The following is a 17,381-nucleotide window of genomic DNA, read 5'->3' on the forward strand; positions in this document are numbered from 1 at the left end:
ATAATCAAGTGTGTATTTCCAATATCGTCGTTGCGCTTTCCAAAGCTGATGTGTTCGATTTTTGATTGACAAATAGTCACCTAGCAACAAAATACATAAGGTATTAATTCATTTGATTAAAATCTCGCACATATCAGATTTGGTAAGCGCAACGACGATATGATAGAAACAAATGCATTATATTAAAACTATAGGTCTGATTGTACAAAGTCCCGCTTTAACTTAAAATCACTTAATACTATCAGGAATTACATTTCATTGATTCGATACCCTACTCACAAGACAATTACCGCTCAAGTCTACAAAGTTACAAACCTGAACGAAATTGTTTAGTAAGAATTGAGGAATTATCAAGTGAACAGGGCTTCCAACCTTTTTTAAACTTCTAAATACAAATTGCACTTTCAAACAATCTTGACCTGTCTTTTTACTGAAAAACGCTTTTAAAAAATTAGTAACTATTGTTTATGAAAGCAAAAGAAGGTATAGCCGGTCAAACAACTTTGTCAGTAGAAAAGGGCGCGAAATTCGATTTTTTTATGGGCCTATTACCCTTCGCGTCTACATTATTTTAAATTTGCCGCTTCTTTCTACTGGAAACTGGCGGAAATTGCTTGACAGACTATAAAATGATCGTATATGATTTATAATTGTTACATATTTGCTGTGACTTATTTTTCTAGTGTTTTTAGGGTTCCGTACCCAAAGGGTAAAACGGGACCCTATTACTAAGACTTCGCTGTCCGTCCGTCCGTCCGTCCGTCCGTCCGTCCGTCCGTCCGTCCGTCCGTCCGTCTGTCACCAGGCTGTATCTCACGAACCGTGATAGCTAGACAGTTGAAATTTTCACAGATGATGTATTTCTGTTGCCGCTATAACAACAAATACTAAAAACAGAATAAAATAAAGATTTAAATGGGGCTCCCATACAACAAACGTGATTTTTGACCAAAGTTAAGCAACGTCGGGAGTGGTCAGTACTTGGATGGGTGACCGTTTTTTTTTTTGCTTTTTTTTTTCGTTTTTTTTTTTTTGCATTATGGTACGGAACCCTTCGTGCGCGAGTCCGACTCGCACTTGCCCGGTTTTTCAATAAAAAGACACGTCAAGACCGCTTACCTTTATTCTAACGCTAAAAAAACGAACATAGGTAGATGCGTTCTAGATGTGGATTTTGTGTGTTATTACAAAGAAGTACAGATGTAGTGCATAATTGTTTTCCATTGTATTTTCTCGGAAACGTTCGTTTTTGTCATGCTCCTTCAGTCTACGTCAGTACTTTTTGTACCGGGACTGGCTGAAATAGCAAGAAACGTTCGGACGTTCCGTGAAAATACGAAGGACAATAATTATGCACTACATCTATACATATTATTAAAGAAGTTGCATTTTGCATTTAGAACATGTACATGAATCATTCACGTAATAAAACCAGCGTACCTCTCCAGTTGCACTTTTAAATGATATCAGATTGCAGTCCCTGTATGATTGTACTAAGTTATGGCGCCGGTCAGAACAGCAGTTTTTTGGGCAGGGAGCCGCCATCGATACTGTCTAGCAGTTTCCTCTTGAGCGTAGGCTTCTCCGTCTCGATCCTCGTGAAACTCGAGGGCATCGGGAGCTTGTTGCCCACTGTTGGGGCTGGCTTGTTGCTGCAGAATAAAATAATGAAATAGGATAATAGAGTTAGACCACGTTAGACCAAGAAAAGTCTACATATTAAACTCACATTTAAGGTTCCGTTACACAGGCGCGTTTTCCGGGCGGGGCGTGAGCGTTTTATATGTAAAAGCGGCGCGCCCCGCTCACACGCCGCCCGCAAAACGCGCCTGTGTGACGGAGCCTTTATAGACGGGTCTATCGAGAATCTATTTTATTACCTTTATTTACCGACAAAACGGAAGTTTTAAATATTATATTGACAGAAAGGTCTGCTGCGTTTTTGATAGCCCACGCAGTGCAAGTGTTATTTATACGTCATAATTTCATAGAAGTCTGACGTTTAAAATAACACTTGCACTGCGTGGGCTATCAAATTCGCCGCAGACTTTTCTTGGTCTAACTCTAGTATAATACGTTTGTGGGTTGCATAGTTTCTTTCGCGAAAAAGGAAATACAACGGCTAAGTATCGCAACCTCGAAAGATTCACTGTCCCATTTCACTTGTAAACAGACGGATTTTCTACCTAAACTAACCTGACTTCTAAAATATGCTTCTTTCTAAAGGTTATAAAAATTTTTGGTAGTTGAAAAACACGTGTTCAGTCAAATAAAAATTCGACAAATGACGAGACATCGCACATTGATTTATCTACCTTTATTATCTAACTACCTGTGGGCACAGAATAAATAATAGTACCTACTACCGTACAGAAAGGACGCTTCCTACAAAACCGAAGTTTGACAGCGGTTCAGAGACGAAGTTCAGTGTCTCCCCACTGCTGTGAGCTTACCTGAAGTACGGCATATGCAGCGCCTGCGTGCAGTCGCAGCGCTTAGGCGGGAACAGCACGAGCAGGCTCTCGAGCAGTTGTATGAGGTCGTCGGCGGCCGTGCTGAAGATATGTCGCAGCGGCTGCGCTGGGAACTGCTTGAATTGCACGTAGTCTGGCAGCCCCTTCATTACCTAACTACCTGTGGGCTTACCTGAAGTACGGCATCTGCAGCGCCTGCGTGCAGTCGCAGCGTTTAGGCGGGAACAGCACGAGCAGGCTCTCGAGCAGTTGTATGAGGTCGTCGGCGGCCGCGCTGAAGATATGTCGCAGCGGCTGCGCTGGGAACTGCTTGAATTGCACATAGTCCGCAGCCCCTTCATTACCTAACTACCTGTGGGCTTACCTGAAGTACGGCATCTGCAGCGCCTGCGTGCAGTCGCAGCGTTTCGGCGGGAACAGCACGAGCAGGCTCTCGAGCAGTTGTATGAGGTCGTCGGCGGCCGCGCTGAAGATATGTCGCAGCGGCTGCGCTGGGAACTGCTTGAATTGCACATAGTCCGCAGCCCCTTCATTACCTAACTACCTGTGGGCTTACCTGAAGTATGGCATCTGCAGCGCCTGCGTGCAGTCGCAGCGTTTAGGCGGGAACAGCACGAGCAGGCTCTCGAGCAGTTGTATGAGGTCGTCGGCGGCCGCGCTGAAGATATGTCGCAGCGGCTGCGCTGGGAACTGCTTGAATTGCACGTAGTCCGGCAGCCCCTCATTACCTAACTACCTGTGGCCTTACCTGAAGTACGGCATCTGCAGCGCCTGCGTGCAGTCACAGCGTTTCGGCGGGAACAGCACGAGCAGGCTCTCGAGCAGCTGTATGAGGTCGTCGGCGGCCGCGCTGAAGATGTGTCGCAGCGGCTGCGCTGGGAACTGCTTGAATTGCACGTAGTCCGGCAGCCCTTTCATCCCCTGGAGACATTTAAAAAATATGCTGAGCAGTCATTCATAACCTTTTTGGTGTTCATGGGAGTGCCTGAACTAATAGGGAATATTACGCGAAACTCTGCGTAGGGGGCGCTACTACCACAATCCATCACAATCTGGGGTCTACCGCGAAACAAGAAAATCTAACCTCGTTATCTAACCTCTCTATCACTCTTGCGAGTCTTGCGTATTCGAGCGATAAAGAGGCAGATAACTAAATTTCGATTTTCTCGTTTCCCAGTAGGCATATTAACAAACCGCCTTGATGCATCAATGTCATATTTTATTGTCTGTGAAAACTTGTCAGAAAACAATTTAAGGCACAGTATGTATAAGTACTCTATGGTTTACTGCTACACTCTGGCGGCAGAACATTGCAGTAATACCCCCTATTGAGAAAGTTTTTTTTTTATGATATAGGAGGCAAACGAGCAGACTGATCGCCTGATGGTAAGCGATTACCGCCGCCAACACCAGAGGGGTAGTGCGTTGCCGGCCTTTAAAATGGGGGTACGCTCTTTACTTGAAGGTTTATATGTCGTATCCATCCGGAAATACCGCAAACGACAGTTCATTCCTAAATTTCTGGCAATATATACAAGGAAATACTATTTTATGCCTTTTGGGGAAACTATAGAAGAAAGGAAGGAGTAAGTGCGAAACTCCGTAAGCGCGATGTAGGTTTCTACCAAATTGTGTTCTAGCTCCTTAACGCCATCTGTTAGATTATTGTGGCACGACGTCGACAGTGACAGCTAGAGGAGACTCCATAGATCGTAATAATGTTACTAACAGGCCAATTCTCATCATTAGGTGTTCCAAACACCTGGAATATGCGCGTCAGCTGATCCAAGTCTGACTCTCCAGGCAAGAAGGGCACCCGGAGCAGGAGCTCAGCTAAGATGCAGCCGATGGCCCACATGTCCACACCCGTGCCGTACTGCCGAGCCCCGAATAAGAGCTCTGGTGACCTAGAATACAATTATTGAAAAATCCTATGTGAAAATAGAACATTAGATTTATCCTTTGTAACAAATATAGAAAAAAAAGTGACAAATCCTTATTTTATTAAATCATTGATTGAAAATAGATATATTTATATATTATATAATAGATAGATTTATCTTTTGCAACAAATATAGAAAAAAAACTGACAAATCTTTATTTTATTAAATCATTGATAAATTTATAAGAAACTGGTATGTGTAACAAATATGTTTAAGTATTTTTGCCTTACCTGTACCATCTGGTCACCACTTGATGTGTATTTATTCTGGTGGGAGACCCAAAAGCTTTGGCAAGACCAAAATCACCAATTTTCAGTATTCCTTCACGATTTATCAATAAATTGTTTGGTTTCAAATCTCTATGTAGTATCCAGTTCTGATGCAGATACTCTAAACCTTAAAATACAAATATTTTTATTAAACTTATGGAAAATTTTCTATGTGCATGAGCATGAGTGAAGCTTTCATTCTTTAATATAAATTGAATAGGTACCTTAGATTCTGAAAACAAAAGGTTCAAATCACTAGTAACATTCAATGTCAACCTCTAAGATTTTATTGCATTAAGATTCTATACTACTGTTAGGAGGTACTTTTAAGTATCGTTATCAACCTCTTTAAGGTTTAATCATTAACTAATTCCCCAAACGTCTGGGTTGATGTATAGTATAGTTAGAATTTTTGAAGATGTCAAAAATAGAAGAAGGATGGTGGAACTACCATCCTCCTCTCTTTATCTTACTGATTGTCTTGGTTGCATCCTTAGCTGTGGCATTAGAGGGCCATATTTATAAGAAAAAAATGTTCTAAATTAATTATGCGGGATCGGCAGGATCTTGCTCAGCACAGAGAGGATTGGAAAGGGGGAGGGTAGGACTTTGCCATGTAAGTTCTCCCCCCCCCCTCTCGCCAAGAGTGGCCAGTGCCACACACCATACATAAAAGCATTCCTGCTCCGTCAAAAAAAAAGGCCTTTGCCATGCAGTGGGAGTAGGACACACAAATGGCAAAAAAAAAAATATTTTCAATTTTAAATTTCTTACCACTCAATGTCATGATCATGTAAGCTTTCACATTAGCTGGGGTGAGCACAATGTTGCTGTCCTTAACTATTATCTCTAAGTCAGTGTCCATAAAGTCAAACACTAAAGATACATTTGATTTTTGTCCAAATACATCTGTAAAGTGAAAATATTACCTACTGTAAGATACACGTTTTACTAATATCAACCTTGGGAAATAATATAGTTTCAAAGAGTGAACAGGAGACTATACTATAGGAGCTACTGAGCTATAATCCACCTATGTAATAACATCCAGTATTACAATAATGACAGGCTTCCTGACAAAATTGTCCCTAGCCATCTTAGTGTTATACCAGTGGGGAGACACTCCTGGCTTCGGGCAAACTCTGCTCCATTTGGCTCAGCATTGCTCCGAGAAATTATTAGGGTTGACACAACTTGACGTCCGTGACGTGCATGATCACAGATAAGATAATAAACTTGAATTTTGACAACCCTAAATAGCCGAAAGGGATAGTGCCATAAATCAGAATGGGATAGCATGATTCGTCCCTGAATCGCTGTGAAACTTCGGTTTTGTAGGAAGTAACCTTTATGTACGCTAGTACTATTATTTATTCTGTGTATACTATGAGATAAATATGAAATGATTCTATAGGGTTTAACTAGGCATGACAAATTTATAATAAGTACAAAAAATTAACAAAATTAGAAATTTCAGGTCAAATACCTAATAATCCAATCAAGTTAACATGCTGAAGCTCCTGCAACAGCTTTATTTCTCTGAGTGCAGTCCTGTTTATACCATCCTGTGCCTCCAAACGCGAACCTATTTTAATCTTCTTCACAGCCACTATTTTGTCGGTTTTCACATCTCTTGCTTTGTACACGGTTGCAAACTGAAATGCAACAATAAAAACAAAAGGTTGAGGTTATCAATGAATTTTGGGCTGGCTTTTATTTATTTATATTGGTCCGACCATTTAAAAACTTTAAAAATATTTTAATTAGGTTAGTAAATATGTATTTTGAGTAATACTCACTTGGCCTTCTCCAAGGAAGTCAATTTTTTCATAACGTAAGGTAGGCTCTTCCATTGTGACTTTTTGTAGATTATTACAAGTAAATTGTATTTATCTTATTCTCATTATGCTAGTAACTATACTAAGCAATAACTGCACAAAATACACCATACACCATTCATTTCTGAGTGCGTTGGCTTTTTTGAACTCGCCTCAAAACGATGGCAAATTCAAAATTTGACAAACTGTTTTTTTTCTTCCGTGAGGGAGGGATGTCCAAAGTTGGTCCAAAGCAAAAACCGGTTTTTATTTAACAAGAAAGTTGATTTAGCTGATGGTTTATTCATTGGCTCAAATAGCGTTGAAAGCGTTCAAATACCTCATGTCTTCTAGCTAATTGTAATACTTTTATTTAGTAAAATCAAATATTATTCGCCGCGGTATTTCCGTTAATTAAAAATTATTCTTCTAAACCAAGTAACTAATCATAGACTTATAATATATAGAGACGGTGTCTCAGCGAGCTGTCACTGTTGCCACTTTTGTTTAGTGTACGATTAACAATGAGGCCCACCTTGCTGTAGCCATGTCGATAAAGTCATATCGATAAACTATCGACATTTCTTGCAATTTTAATTTTACTTCGAAGGCTTAACGATACCTAAAATGACCAAAAACGCTTTTATTATTTATTGTGGTTATCAGATCACAATTTTATAATCACGCCCCAGCAGGGAACCAAGGGAAAGTTCAGATATTTAAATAAAATACATAAATACCTCCTAAAATAGGTGTTCCGCAATAATTGAATTATATTATTATATTATAATATATTCATTATCCATTAGCATTTCAATTATGTTTATGTTTAACGAAGATATTGAAGCTTCAATTAATCGCTATTTCGTTCCGCTGTGTAGCGTTTATCGATATATAACATGATTAAAATCGACTTTTCACATCCCTAAAAGAGCACACATATACGCTTTTACGCACACATACACAGCCTGGGCGCATCAAGAAAGGCAACACTTGATTTGAAGTCCACCTTGTCAACAGTATGGTTGTCCTTTTTTGACAAACGGCATTTTTAAAAGAGCGAGGAGAGAGAAATGATACTAGTTGCTGCGCCGTGAAAGAGAACAGAAAACGTTGGGCCCTTGTAACTAATATACATTTTCATGAGTTATTAGTTGGTTATTAGTGCCTGAAACTTAATTCATCTAATCTTAAATTATGTAAATTTAATGGTATCAGAACGCACACTCATATAAAGCTGTCAGATTGACATTTATTTTGATGCTGTCATCTATGGATATGTAATTTTGTAATATATTTTGTTGTATTGTATTGTTGCAAGACGCGGTATCGGCAGCTTTTATATATAAATTATAAATGATTATTCTTCGTTTAGAATAATAATGGCTTCTACTAGCACTAATCACGTATACTACGAAGACATTCCACCTGGTACTCTCAATGAGGAAGATTTTATTTGCACCGAAAAAATTGTGCCAAGAAAAATAAAACCCCAAAACATTGTAGTTCGACTCATGGATAGAGAAATTTATGGCTCCCGGCGACCAGGCGCTCATTTTCATGTTGTCCGTGAATACTATCAAAATGTTTTTCCAAATTTGACCATAGTCAATGTTGAAAAGCCACCGTGCTTCCTAAGAAAATTTAGTCCAGACGGGAAACATTTCATCGCGTTTTCTGCAGATCAAATGTCTTTAGAAGTAAGTTTAAATATATTGAAGGTCATATCATTGTAATGTCTTTGTTTGTCTTGGTAAACACATGAAATATTGCAGATATATGAGTATCGGGGTGCAGCTGCTGCCGGAGACTTGGTCGCCGGTTATCCTCTGGATTTGTTAAATGCTGATGCTGACGTTCATTACAGGATAAGGACGCACATATTTTATAGGTTTTTTAAGGTAAGGATTGCTATTATGTACCTACTCAATTTAAAAAAAAACTTTTTTTTAAAATATAACTTTAACCTTCACAGCCGAAATTCACAGTGAATGTGTGCGTGCAAAGAGTGTTCGAGAGGCTACCGAACCACCCGCCGATGGAGCAACAACTGAACAGAGAGTGTAGCCTGTTCACGGAAGATGGCCGCTATGTAATCATTGGTTCAGCTGCTCATATCCCTGATGACTTGAGACCTCACTTCTATCACATACATAGTAACAATGAAGCAGTAACACCAACTATAAGGTAATTGAATAATTTATAATCAGGATTTGTTACTTGGCTTGTAATTAGGCTGGCTCTCAGAAAGCAAAAACTATTGAAAGGAAAATCAATTATCATAAAATTATATAAATAAAAAAACATTTTATGTTTACAGGTCTGCTTTGGAGGACTACTCCCTTCATTTAGTAGATTTACACCATGGAAAGTTGTGTGACACTAAACATTTTAGAATAGACAAAATCTATTTATCACACAACCAAGGCATTTATCTGTACAAAGAAGTGTTGGCGGTGTTGTCAGTGCAACACCAGACCATACACCTGTTTCAAATTGTAGACGGAATGCTGATAGAAATCAGGAAATTCGGCAGGTTTTGTTACGATGATGATCCTTTCCTAGTAAACTCAGTGTTCGCACCACCAGCTAATGAAAGGCCATTCCATGAGGAGACAATTAACAGTCTAAAGCATAGACTTCTTGTGTTCTTGTTTAAAAGAGCCAAGTCCATCAGCGATGAGACAAAGGATCCTCTGGAATTAAGGAAGTTTTATAAATACTTTGACATGTTTAAAAGTTTAAGGATGTGGAAGATGCAGTTGTTAGATGAAGACCATTTATTTATAAAATATGCGAGCGAGGAAGTGGTCACGCTGAGGGTGGCTGAACCAAATAGTCAATCATCATTTTTCGTCATTTACAATATTAGTCAAAGTAAAATACTGGAAGTGTATGAGAACACATCAGAGGGGCTGTTGCAATTATTTGAGAATTATTGTGACTGCTTTAGAAATGCCAGACTGTGTGCAGATTCACAGTTCACTTGTTCACCTTCCAACAACTTGTATGCTAGACTGACGCAGCAGAGGTTTAAACAAACCATAGTGAGAGCCATCTATGGCGGCCGGACAGAAGCTACAAAAAGGATTCTAGCTCAGCTACCAATAAGTGCACAGTCTTATAGTGGATCTCCTTACCTAGACTTAGGATTATTTAGTTATGATGACAAATGGGTATCAGTTATGGAAAGGCCTAAAGCTTATGGAGAATATCCCATTAGGTAAGAATTAGTCAGTAATGTCAGTATATCACTTACAAATGTTAATATTCTCAGATACAAATAATTATGTAAACTAAAATCATGTACAAGTCCTTTACAGAACTTATTTTGTTTACTAATGTATGTTTACAAAAACAACATAACTGCTTAATAGAGCGGTTGACACTTTTTTAAGAACATTGTTAATCGTTTCAGGTGTCAACCAGTGTAGTCAGTTATGTTGTTTTTGTAAACATCCCTTCAATTAATTATTAGACTAATTATTAGTCTTAGAAGTTCTCAAAAACTTCTGTAGACACTGAACCTCGTTTTTATTCAACTTTTAATTGTTTGTTGCAAAGATCCTGTAGTGGATTGCAGTGGCCACACAGAGCAAGCATTTTCAGGCAATTTCCACGTGCGTATGCTTGCTCTGTGTGGACCCAGCTAATGGCTGGAGTAAAGGCGCGTCTTACTAGAGTCAAACAAATTTGAACCTTTAATACGCTAGTTACGTTTCATATTTAAACGGCAGTGGCATTGACTAGTAATATGCGTCCTACATAACGTTACTCAAGTGTCACGTTTATATTTCGTTGTAGATTTTACGCCCGCGACTCAGGCCTGCTCAAGTTCAAGATCTACGCAGGCGTGCTAGGGCAGTCGGTGCCGGCGTCGGCGCGCCGCCTCGTCGCCTTCACATTCCACCCCACCGACCCCTTCGCCATCTCCGTACAGCGCACCAACGCAGAATACATCGTCAACTTTCATATCCGGAACGCTGTGCTGAGCTGACGTCCACTGTGTCCCCATAGAGCTGCTCAACTGGCTGGTTTTAGCTAGTTGGATTGTGACAATGTCTGATGTGAGATGTGTGGCAGTTGGCAGAAAACTTATCACTCAGTTTTGAGTATAGGTAGTCCATTTAGAGAGCGCGCTAAGAATTTAGGATAGTAAATTTATGTATAATACCTAAGTATATGCTTTAATTTAGAAGTGATAATGAAGAATGTTATTGTTATATCCTGTATAATATTGAAGAATGACTAATTTTACTAAACTCTAATGGTAAGCAATATTTGTATTATAAATGTTACATTGTTCAGAACAAAATGTAAGTAACCACTTTTGGATTATGCCTCTTGTTCAAATCTTTCGGAAAATGGAAACGATCCGAAAGTAAAAAAAAACTTTTCAAGAAACATGTTAAAACCTATTCCCTTTGTTTTTTTTTTTTTTAATCTTATAGTTATATGTTAACTGTGACATTGACAAATAACATATCGGCCTAGATATGTCTACAATCAAAACATTTACATAAAAATGGGAACAAAACACCAAAAATAATCAAGCCCTCTAACATATCCCATAAGATGAACAAACCGGTGCACTAGGTTTCAAGATGCAATACTATTCACCGTATAACGGATGTCCGAATAACGAGGCTAACTTTCCTTACATACCAAGTAAGCATCTGTCACACCATATAGAATCAGTATTATTTATCTTAAGTACCTACAGAAGGTTCACTCGTCTTAGGCTGCCGTTCCACTTCCAGGCGGAGATGTGAGCAGACGCACGCTCGTTTCTTCATCTCCACCGGTGGGAAGGCCGCCTAACATTCAGAGTAGTTACTCCCGCTCATACTGAGCAGTTTTTCTATGTAGTACAGTACAATATAGAACAACCTCTCAACCTCATTAGCTGAATGTCCCTGTCGTTGTGTCCGATTCGAATGTGAACACCAAGTAAAAACATCCTTTGAGTAAACAGTTGGAGAGCTTGTCATATTCCTATGTGACACCTATCTAGTAAAATCTAGTTACATAACTTCAATTGAGACAAGTGGCGGGAAAGAGCTAGGGGAGGCCTTTGCCCAGCAGTGGGACACACTAATAGGCTAATAAATAAATAAAAACAATTGTGTCGGATCATAGAAACCTAAGTATCTACCAGTAGTGCTGATTATGGCAGTTTCAGCGCCACCAGTGTTCCCACGCTTGCAAATAGTAGGCGAGGGGGACGTGACCTCGGTGACGCTGCCCGACGGGACTCTCCAACTGTACTTCATACCCGTCTCGCGGACTACCTGCTTCAACCAGTGGGGCGCCGTTCCAGCACTTCCAGCTTGGTTCATACGTACTATTCCTAACCTGTAAGTATTTGGGGCGACATCTAGAAGTTCAGAAATGCCAATAGATGGCGTTGCGCTGTAAACATAATCGCACTTATGATATTACATATTTGTGGTACTTAGTTCCACGCTGATTGATGTAGCGATTTCACATTGTCCGATCCGATATCGATGTAGGTTCCTAATACATCCAAAATGTCGGGCCGCGGGGCCTCCTGGGTCACCAAACGTACATTTTTATGGCAGATATAAGCCCTATACGCTTGTTACATTTTAGTTGTCAACAGATATTAGCGTACAGCGAGCAAATTTGCATGAACACATTATGAATTGAATTCATTCATAAAGTGGCCACAGACTTTTGCAGCCGAGTGTTCATTATTTTTGTATTGTGTATGATAGGTGTAGCCACATATAATACTAACTAAGGGTGGTATTCAACCTGTCTAATGTGTATTTTGTCTCACATTTTGCTTAATGAGAGTGGAGACGCAATGACATTGGACCAAGATATTGCATGGACAGATGGAATACCACCCTAAACCACAGAATAAATAATAGTAATAGGTACAGAAGACTCACTCTCTAACAAAACGCGTCTGTTACGATCAGCACACATATGGCCGCTAGGTGGCGACAGCGCCACGCTGGCTTTCCCCAAAATTGGGGCGGAACGGATGTACTTTTAGCTAGTAGCAAAGCGACGAAAGCGCGGAGTGAGCTGCCTAAACTACAATATGTAAACTAGCTGTTATATGACGAAATGAAATAATAGTTTTGCAGCGCCCCAGCCGTTCGCGTCGAATTACCCAGACACTACACAAGTCAACAACATCTTCCTAAAGAATAATGCAGTAAACGAAGAAATATCTAAACCCCAGCTCCAAGTTAGTGGACTATTTTTATATAGTATCTTTAATTATTTATCTGTTACTTCCAAAATAATTTAAAATACTTACCATGACATTCTATTCTGCCATTCTTTACCACCGATAGCACCATCCCATCATCGTTAACGATAAACTAGTAAACTTTATTTATCTATTTTAAATATTATTGCACACCTAAAAAAGGTACAAATGACGGTCTTAATGCCCTTATCACCAAGAAATAAAGTCTAAAAAACTGTAAATTGACTGTTATATTAATGTGTTAATTTTGTATTAAGCAGAAACGTCTGCAAACTATCGTTACGTATCGTCGTGATCTCCCACAAATAAATAAATGAAAACTGGAAAAAATCACTGTCTCAGGCGAGACTCGAACTCGCGACTCTGGATCACTAGCCCATCGCTTTGCCAACTAGGCTACCGAAGCTATTCAGAGTCGCATGTTCGAGTCTCGCCCGAGACATAAAATTTTTCCACTTTTCATTTATTTCTTAAATCTTGAATGTCCGTTAGAGTTCTTTCACGATCTTAAGAAATTTTAGCATTCACGTAGGGATTTATTATGGGTGAAAAGCAGTGACTCTTAACTATAAATGTCGGTTGGTACGTATAATAATTATTTGCAGTTCCACAGTGACCAAACGACGTCATCAACCGACTTGCACTGCTTCTGCCAACCGCCACACATCTTCTGGTACCCGCGGCAATCTGTCGAAACCCAAGCAGATCCCGTCGGCTCCTGCGACGCATGCTGTAGAACGTGCACCTGCTTGCCAAGCAATCCTGAAACTCTGCAGTCCCGCTGCAGCGAAATGTCCATAGACGGCAAAGATGAAGACAAATCCACATGCTCGTGCCATAAAAAAGTTAATAAAGTTCGGTTCAGCTCGGACAGTATAAAATGTGATAAGCATTGTAAATGTAAGTGCAATGTGACGCGCTATACATCTGATAAGTCGAATTAAACCCCGAAAGTGCTACGCCGGTACACCTCGGGCCGTTTATGCGACAAGTATACCTCCGTCAAAATAATCTATCCGATGGGGCAATAGAAACCAAATTATATATTAATAACAGCGGCGTTTAAGTGCGAGCTAGCCCCGTACCGCCCAATGTACAGTCAGCAGCAGAAGTTGCTAAGCGGGCGAGGTGTTCAAAATTACCTTGACACGCTCTTATTCTCTTAACAATAAAGTCGCTTTCAGATAATTTTGAACACCTGGCCCGCTTAGCAACTTCTGCTGCTGACTGTACATTACGGTGTACAGATATACTGCCCTCCTAAGCTAAAAAGCCGTATTTGCAGTCAATTTGTATGAAAACTGAATGCAAATACGGCTTTTTAGCTTAAGAGGGCAGTATAGTGCATCCATCCATCCCCATCCATATTATTTTCCATCGTATTTTCAGGGAAACGTGCGAACGTGTCTTGCTATTTCAGTCAGTCTTGGTACAAAAAGTACTAAGCATGACAAATACGAACGTTTCCGAGAAAGTACGATGGAAAACAATAATACACTACATCTGTAATTCTGTACATTCAATGGAATTTCAACTCATAAAAGAAACAAAGTAGCACTTCTTTTGTCTCGTAATATTTTTGAACAAATGAAATTCAAACTAATTAAAAACACAACTAGATTCAAACTTCCCTAGGCTTACTTTTGTATGGTTGGCGGCACCAAGATATTTGACGACAACACTGCCGCTTCAAAGGGCAGACGATTTTGGCTCAGGCATAGCGATTAATGGACGGGACATTAAAACAACAGAGGATGTTGAGTGAATTTATATTCTGTTATTATACATATACTTTATCCCTTAACATTATGTATTTACAGTGAAAATAAAAGTACAGTAATAAAAACAACTTGAGATTTGTATTCTCTTATGTTCAAATACGTAATGCACACGGAAACAATATACAACACGAACACCACGGCAGTCCTTAGGCTTACAACGAAATAACCCTTTAGACTAGTGCACTTGTACGAGAAATTATAATAATTACCGATAAAGGAAGACTCTAGCTAGCGGGAACATAGTTCACGTTTTCTTTCAAAATACATAGAATATACTTTGGTAGAAAAAAACTCTTCTGCCGACCGTCCCTCAATTTTCAAAGGCGTCATAAATAATAAATCGTAATAAACAATTTAACACTTAAAACTAGTATTGCATAATGAAAGTTTAAATAGATGAGCTGCAGTTTTTCATGCTTTCAGTTTGATGAGAAAACATAAATAAATGCATCGCTTTCCAGGCATGGTGCAACATAGACATATGTTATTTCAGTGCGGGTGCAGCTAAATGCGATATTGTGATGCAGTTTGTGCAGCGAGTGGCTAATCACAGTCAACATATACTTTGAACAAAATTGATGTCTTACTCGTAAATCAGAAACGGAATAAGTATTTGCATAAAAAAATACTAAGACGGATAAAAGTGGTGAAAAATGATGAAGAAGTTAGTTTGGCTGCAGAACTATATGGCGTTTTAAGTCGCCATATGGGTTGTGGTAACTATGTATAAGCACTTGACAACCTAGTTACCGCATTGTATGATGTCGTGGCAGACAAAACTACACCTACAATATTTTTCCCCACGTTATTCGCCTTAGCATTTATTTATCTAAAATATTTGAAAAAAAAAACATTGCCATGAATGTAGTGTTGAGCTTTCAGAAGGTTAGCCGCGGAAACGTATTCAAAATGGAAATACATTGAATATTCCATTATAGTTCCAATGTAATCACACTCATACATAATATAATATGGCCACTGCAAACATTAAAACTGGCGTTCGGGTGGATTCGTAATAGACATGCACCAGCTTACACATTATTACATAAAACATATCACAAGCTATCCATTTAGTTATAAACTGACAGCACTCTACATGAGATTCAAAATCGTGGACAATACACCGTTTAATTTATCTCATAATCAATATAACTCTATTACATTTACCTCATACATCGCAAAATCAACCTTTTGTGTACATATACTATCAATTTTATAATAGCACAACCTGAAAGTTGGCCGCTGCAACTTTTCGCTTTATGAATAAAGCATTATCTTACCGAGCTACTAGACAAAGTGCAAATCAATGCATTACATTACAATTAATCACTAACGCACATTTTCTAAACTGCATACAGTAGTTAAGCAGCGCTTCGCTCTCAAGTGTATTCTCACTTTAAACTGCACTTTACCAAATTAGCTAATTGTGTAAAATCATCAGAAAAACTAAACACTAATGGATCTACACTCATCACTGGGTTACATTATATTATAGAATTAATCATTTTGTAGCTATTAAATCTTCCGAAAAATACATAACTCCTGCATTTTTGCGCATAGAGCAAGGTGTATAGTTGAAGTACATGCAGTAGTTTCTCGCTATAACGTTATCAGTCGTCTTATCGGTTTACTGTGGAAATTATAATTATGATACAAACACTATTACAAACTTTATTTGACTAGACAGTAGCATAGTACCGACAAACAACCGAACGCGGTCCATAATGGGTGGAATCTTTACCGTAATAATTCGTTACGCATTTAGGCCTCAAATAAGGATAAAAAACAATAGTACACATAATACTAAACTCGGTCAATTTTTCCTCTATTACACACCAATTTTACACGCTACCTAAACTAGATTAGAAATACTCCATGAGGAAGTGTCTTTAAACATAATATCAAAATAATTTAGTACTTAACTATAGGTTATTTTTAAAATACATTTTGCAACTTCACAGCACTTTACCTAATCCTGTGTGAGAATGGATGTAGAGTCTAAGTTATATCTTTACTAGCGCCCTCGGCCGTCCGCGCCGCTCACTGTGGACAAATAATTCAATGTTAGCATAATATATGGACAGAAATAACCAAATAAAATGGATACATTATTGTAGAAATGGCGATAGTTTGAAGTCCATTCCGTTTATCTGACCTGCTAGCATGAGTTGCGTTCTCGCGCGCGACTCCATACATCTAGCGCGACTTCAAGTATGGACTCGCGCGCGAGAACCCAACTCATGCTAGACCGCCTGGTGGCCCGCAGTATGGGATCGCTCTCTACAATAGGACCGGCAATGCCATCAAAATCTATACTATAGCCAATTCGCCAAAATTGCGTCCACAAAACTAGGGCGGTTGAAACGCTTGAATAGTGATCCTCGTAGAGTAGACTGACCGGGTGGGGATGGGGTGGGGGGTGTGGGTGGTCCTGCGCGAGCGCCTGGTCGCGGATGGCGGCGAGCGTGCGGCGCGTGGCGGCGAAGGTGGGGCGCTGCGCGGGGTCGGCGTGCCAGGCGCCGCGCATGACGTCGTACGGCCCCGCCGGGCAGCCCTCCGGCGCCTCCATGCGGTACCCGCGCTCCACGTGCCGCACCACCTCCGCCAGCGGCTGCAAGTGCAAACACGTCCGGCGTCAACATAAACTTATACTACCCCTCCTCCCACAACACATATGCTATGGAAATTCAAGATGACAAATAACAATACAATACGGTCCGGTACATTTGTTATATAACAGTAAAAACTTACAATTCTAGGATATGGCACCCTTCCAAACGAGTAGATCTCCCAGAGCAGGATACCGAAACTCCACATGTCAGACTTATTTGAAAATTTCTGAAACAATAA

At 39.7% G+C, this 17,381-nt stretch overlaps 4 protein-coding genes and 1 non-coding gene across 11 annotated transcripts in view; 2 read left to right on the plus strand and 3 right to left on the minus strand.

The window, feature by feature from the left end:
• Window positions 1-1,090: 1,090 nt before the first annotated feature.
• LOC134798823 (cyclin-dependent kinase 7) lies at window positions 1,091-6,693 on the minus strand. Of its 2 annotated transcripts, none has more exons than XM_063771210.1 (7): window positions 6,486-6,693; window positions 6,173-6,341; window positions 5,461-5,595; window positions 4,648-4,813; window positions 4,204-4,381; window positions 3,223-3,395; window positions 1,091-1,652 (listed from the first exon to the last, which is right to left on the minus strand). In XM_063771210.1, the coding sequence occupies exons 1-7, from the start codon at window positions 6,537-6,539 to the stop codon at window positions 1,511-1,513; spliced, it is 1,017 nt and encodes a 338-aa protein (XP_063627280.1). In that variant the 5' UTR covers window positions 6,540-6,693; the 3' UTR covers window positions 1,091-1,510. The 2 variants fall into 2 exon arrangements, with proteins under 2 accessions (XP_063627280.1, XP_063627279.1); XM_063771209.1 differs by lacking the exon at window positions 3,223-3,395 and adding an exon at window positions 2,454-2,626 and having other exon boundaries at window positions 6,486-6,692.
• A 1,113-nt stretch (window positions 6,694-7,806) lies between these two features.
• On the plus strand, window positions 7,807-10,660 carry LOC134798840 (DET1 homolog). The gene is made up of 5 exons (XM_063771225.1): window positions 7,807-8,203; window positions 8,279-8,404; window positions 8,479-8,690; window positions 8,824-9,726; window positions 10,308-10,660. The coding sequence occupies exons 1-5, from the start codon at window positions 7,886-7,888 to the stop codon at window positions 10,498-10,500; spliced, it is 1,752 nt and encodes a 583-aa protein (XP_063627295.1). The 5' UTR covers window positions 7,807-7,885; the 3' UTR covers window positions 10,501-10,660.
• Window positions 10,661-10,909: 249 nt separating this feature from the next.
• Window positions 10,910-14,612, plus strand: LOC134798852 (uncharacterized). Of its 2 annotated transcripts, none has more exons than XM_063771243.1 (5): window positions 10,910-11,171; window positions 11,680-11,860; window positions 12,615-12,726; window positions 13,356-13,991; window positions 14,082-14,612. In XM_063771243.1, exons 1-4 carry the CDS (start codon window positions 11,108-11,110, stop codon window positions 13,692-13,694), a joined length of 696 nt encoding a protein of 231 aa, XP_063627313.1. In that variant the 5' UTR covers window positions 10,910-11,107; the 3' UTR covers window positions 13,695-13,991; window positions 14,082-14,612. The 2 variants fall into 2 exon arrangements, with proteins under 2 accessions (XP_063627313.1, XP_063627314.1); XM_063771244.1 differs by having other exon boundaries at window positions 10,912-11,171; window positions 11,686-11,860.
• On the minus strand, window positions 13,085-13,156 carry Trnat-agu (transfer RNA threonine (anticodon AGU)). Its single transcript has one exon. It is a non-coding gene; the product is annotated as a tRNA-Thr (tRNA).
• The window catches only part of LOC134798841 (tyrosine-protein kinase CSK), a 48,049-nt gene continuing 45,171 nt past the window's right edge, over window positions 14,504-17,381 (minus strand). For all 5 annotated transcript variants that reach the window (XM_063771229.1, XM_063771228.1, XM_063771226.1 and 2 more), the window contains 3 exons: window positions 17,283-17,369; window positions 16,930-17,142; window positions 14,504-16,574 (listed from right to left, as the gene is read on the minus strand). In XM_063771229.1, the coding sequence (XP_063627299.1) occupies window positions 16,572-16,574; window positions 16,930-17,142; window positions 17,283-17,369 (303 nt within the window). In that variant the 3' untranslated portion in view covers window positions 14,504-16,571. The remainder of the gene's footprint in view (window positions 16,575-16,929; window positions 17,143-17,282; window positions 17,370-17,381) is intronic.

This window comes from Cydia splendana, chromosome 17 (genome assembly GCF_910591565.1).
Source record: "Cydia splendana chromosome 17, ilCydSple1.2, whole genome shotgun sequence".
NCBI lineage: Eukaryota > Metazoa > Arthropoda > Insecta > Lepidoptera > Tortricidae > Cydia > Cydia splendana.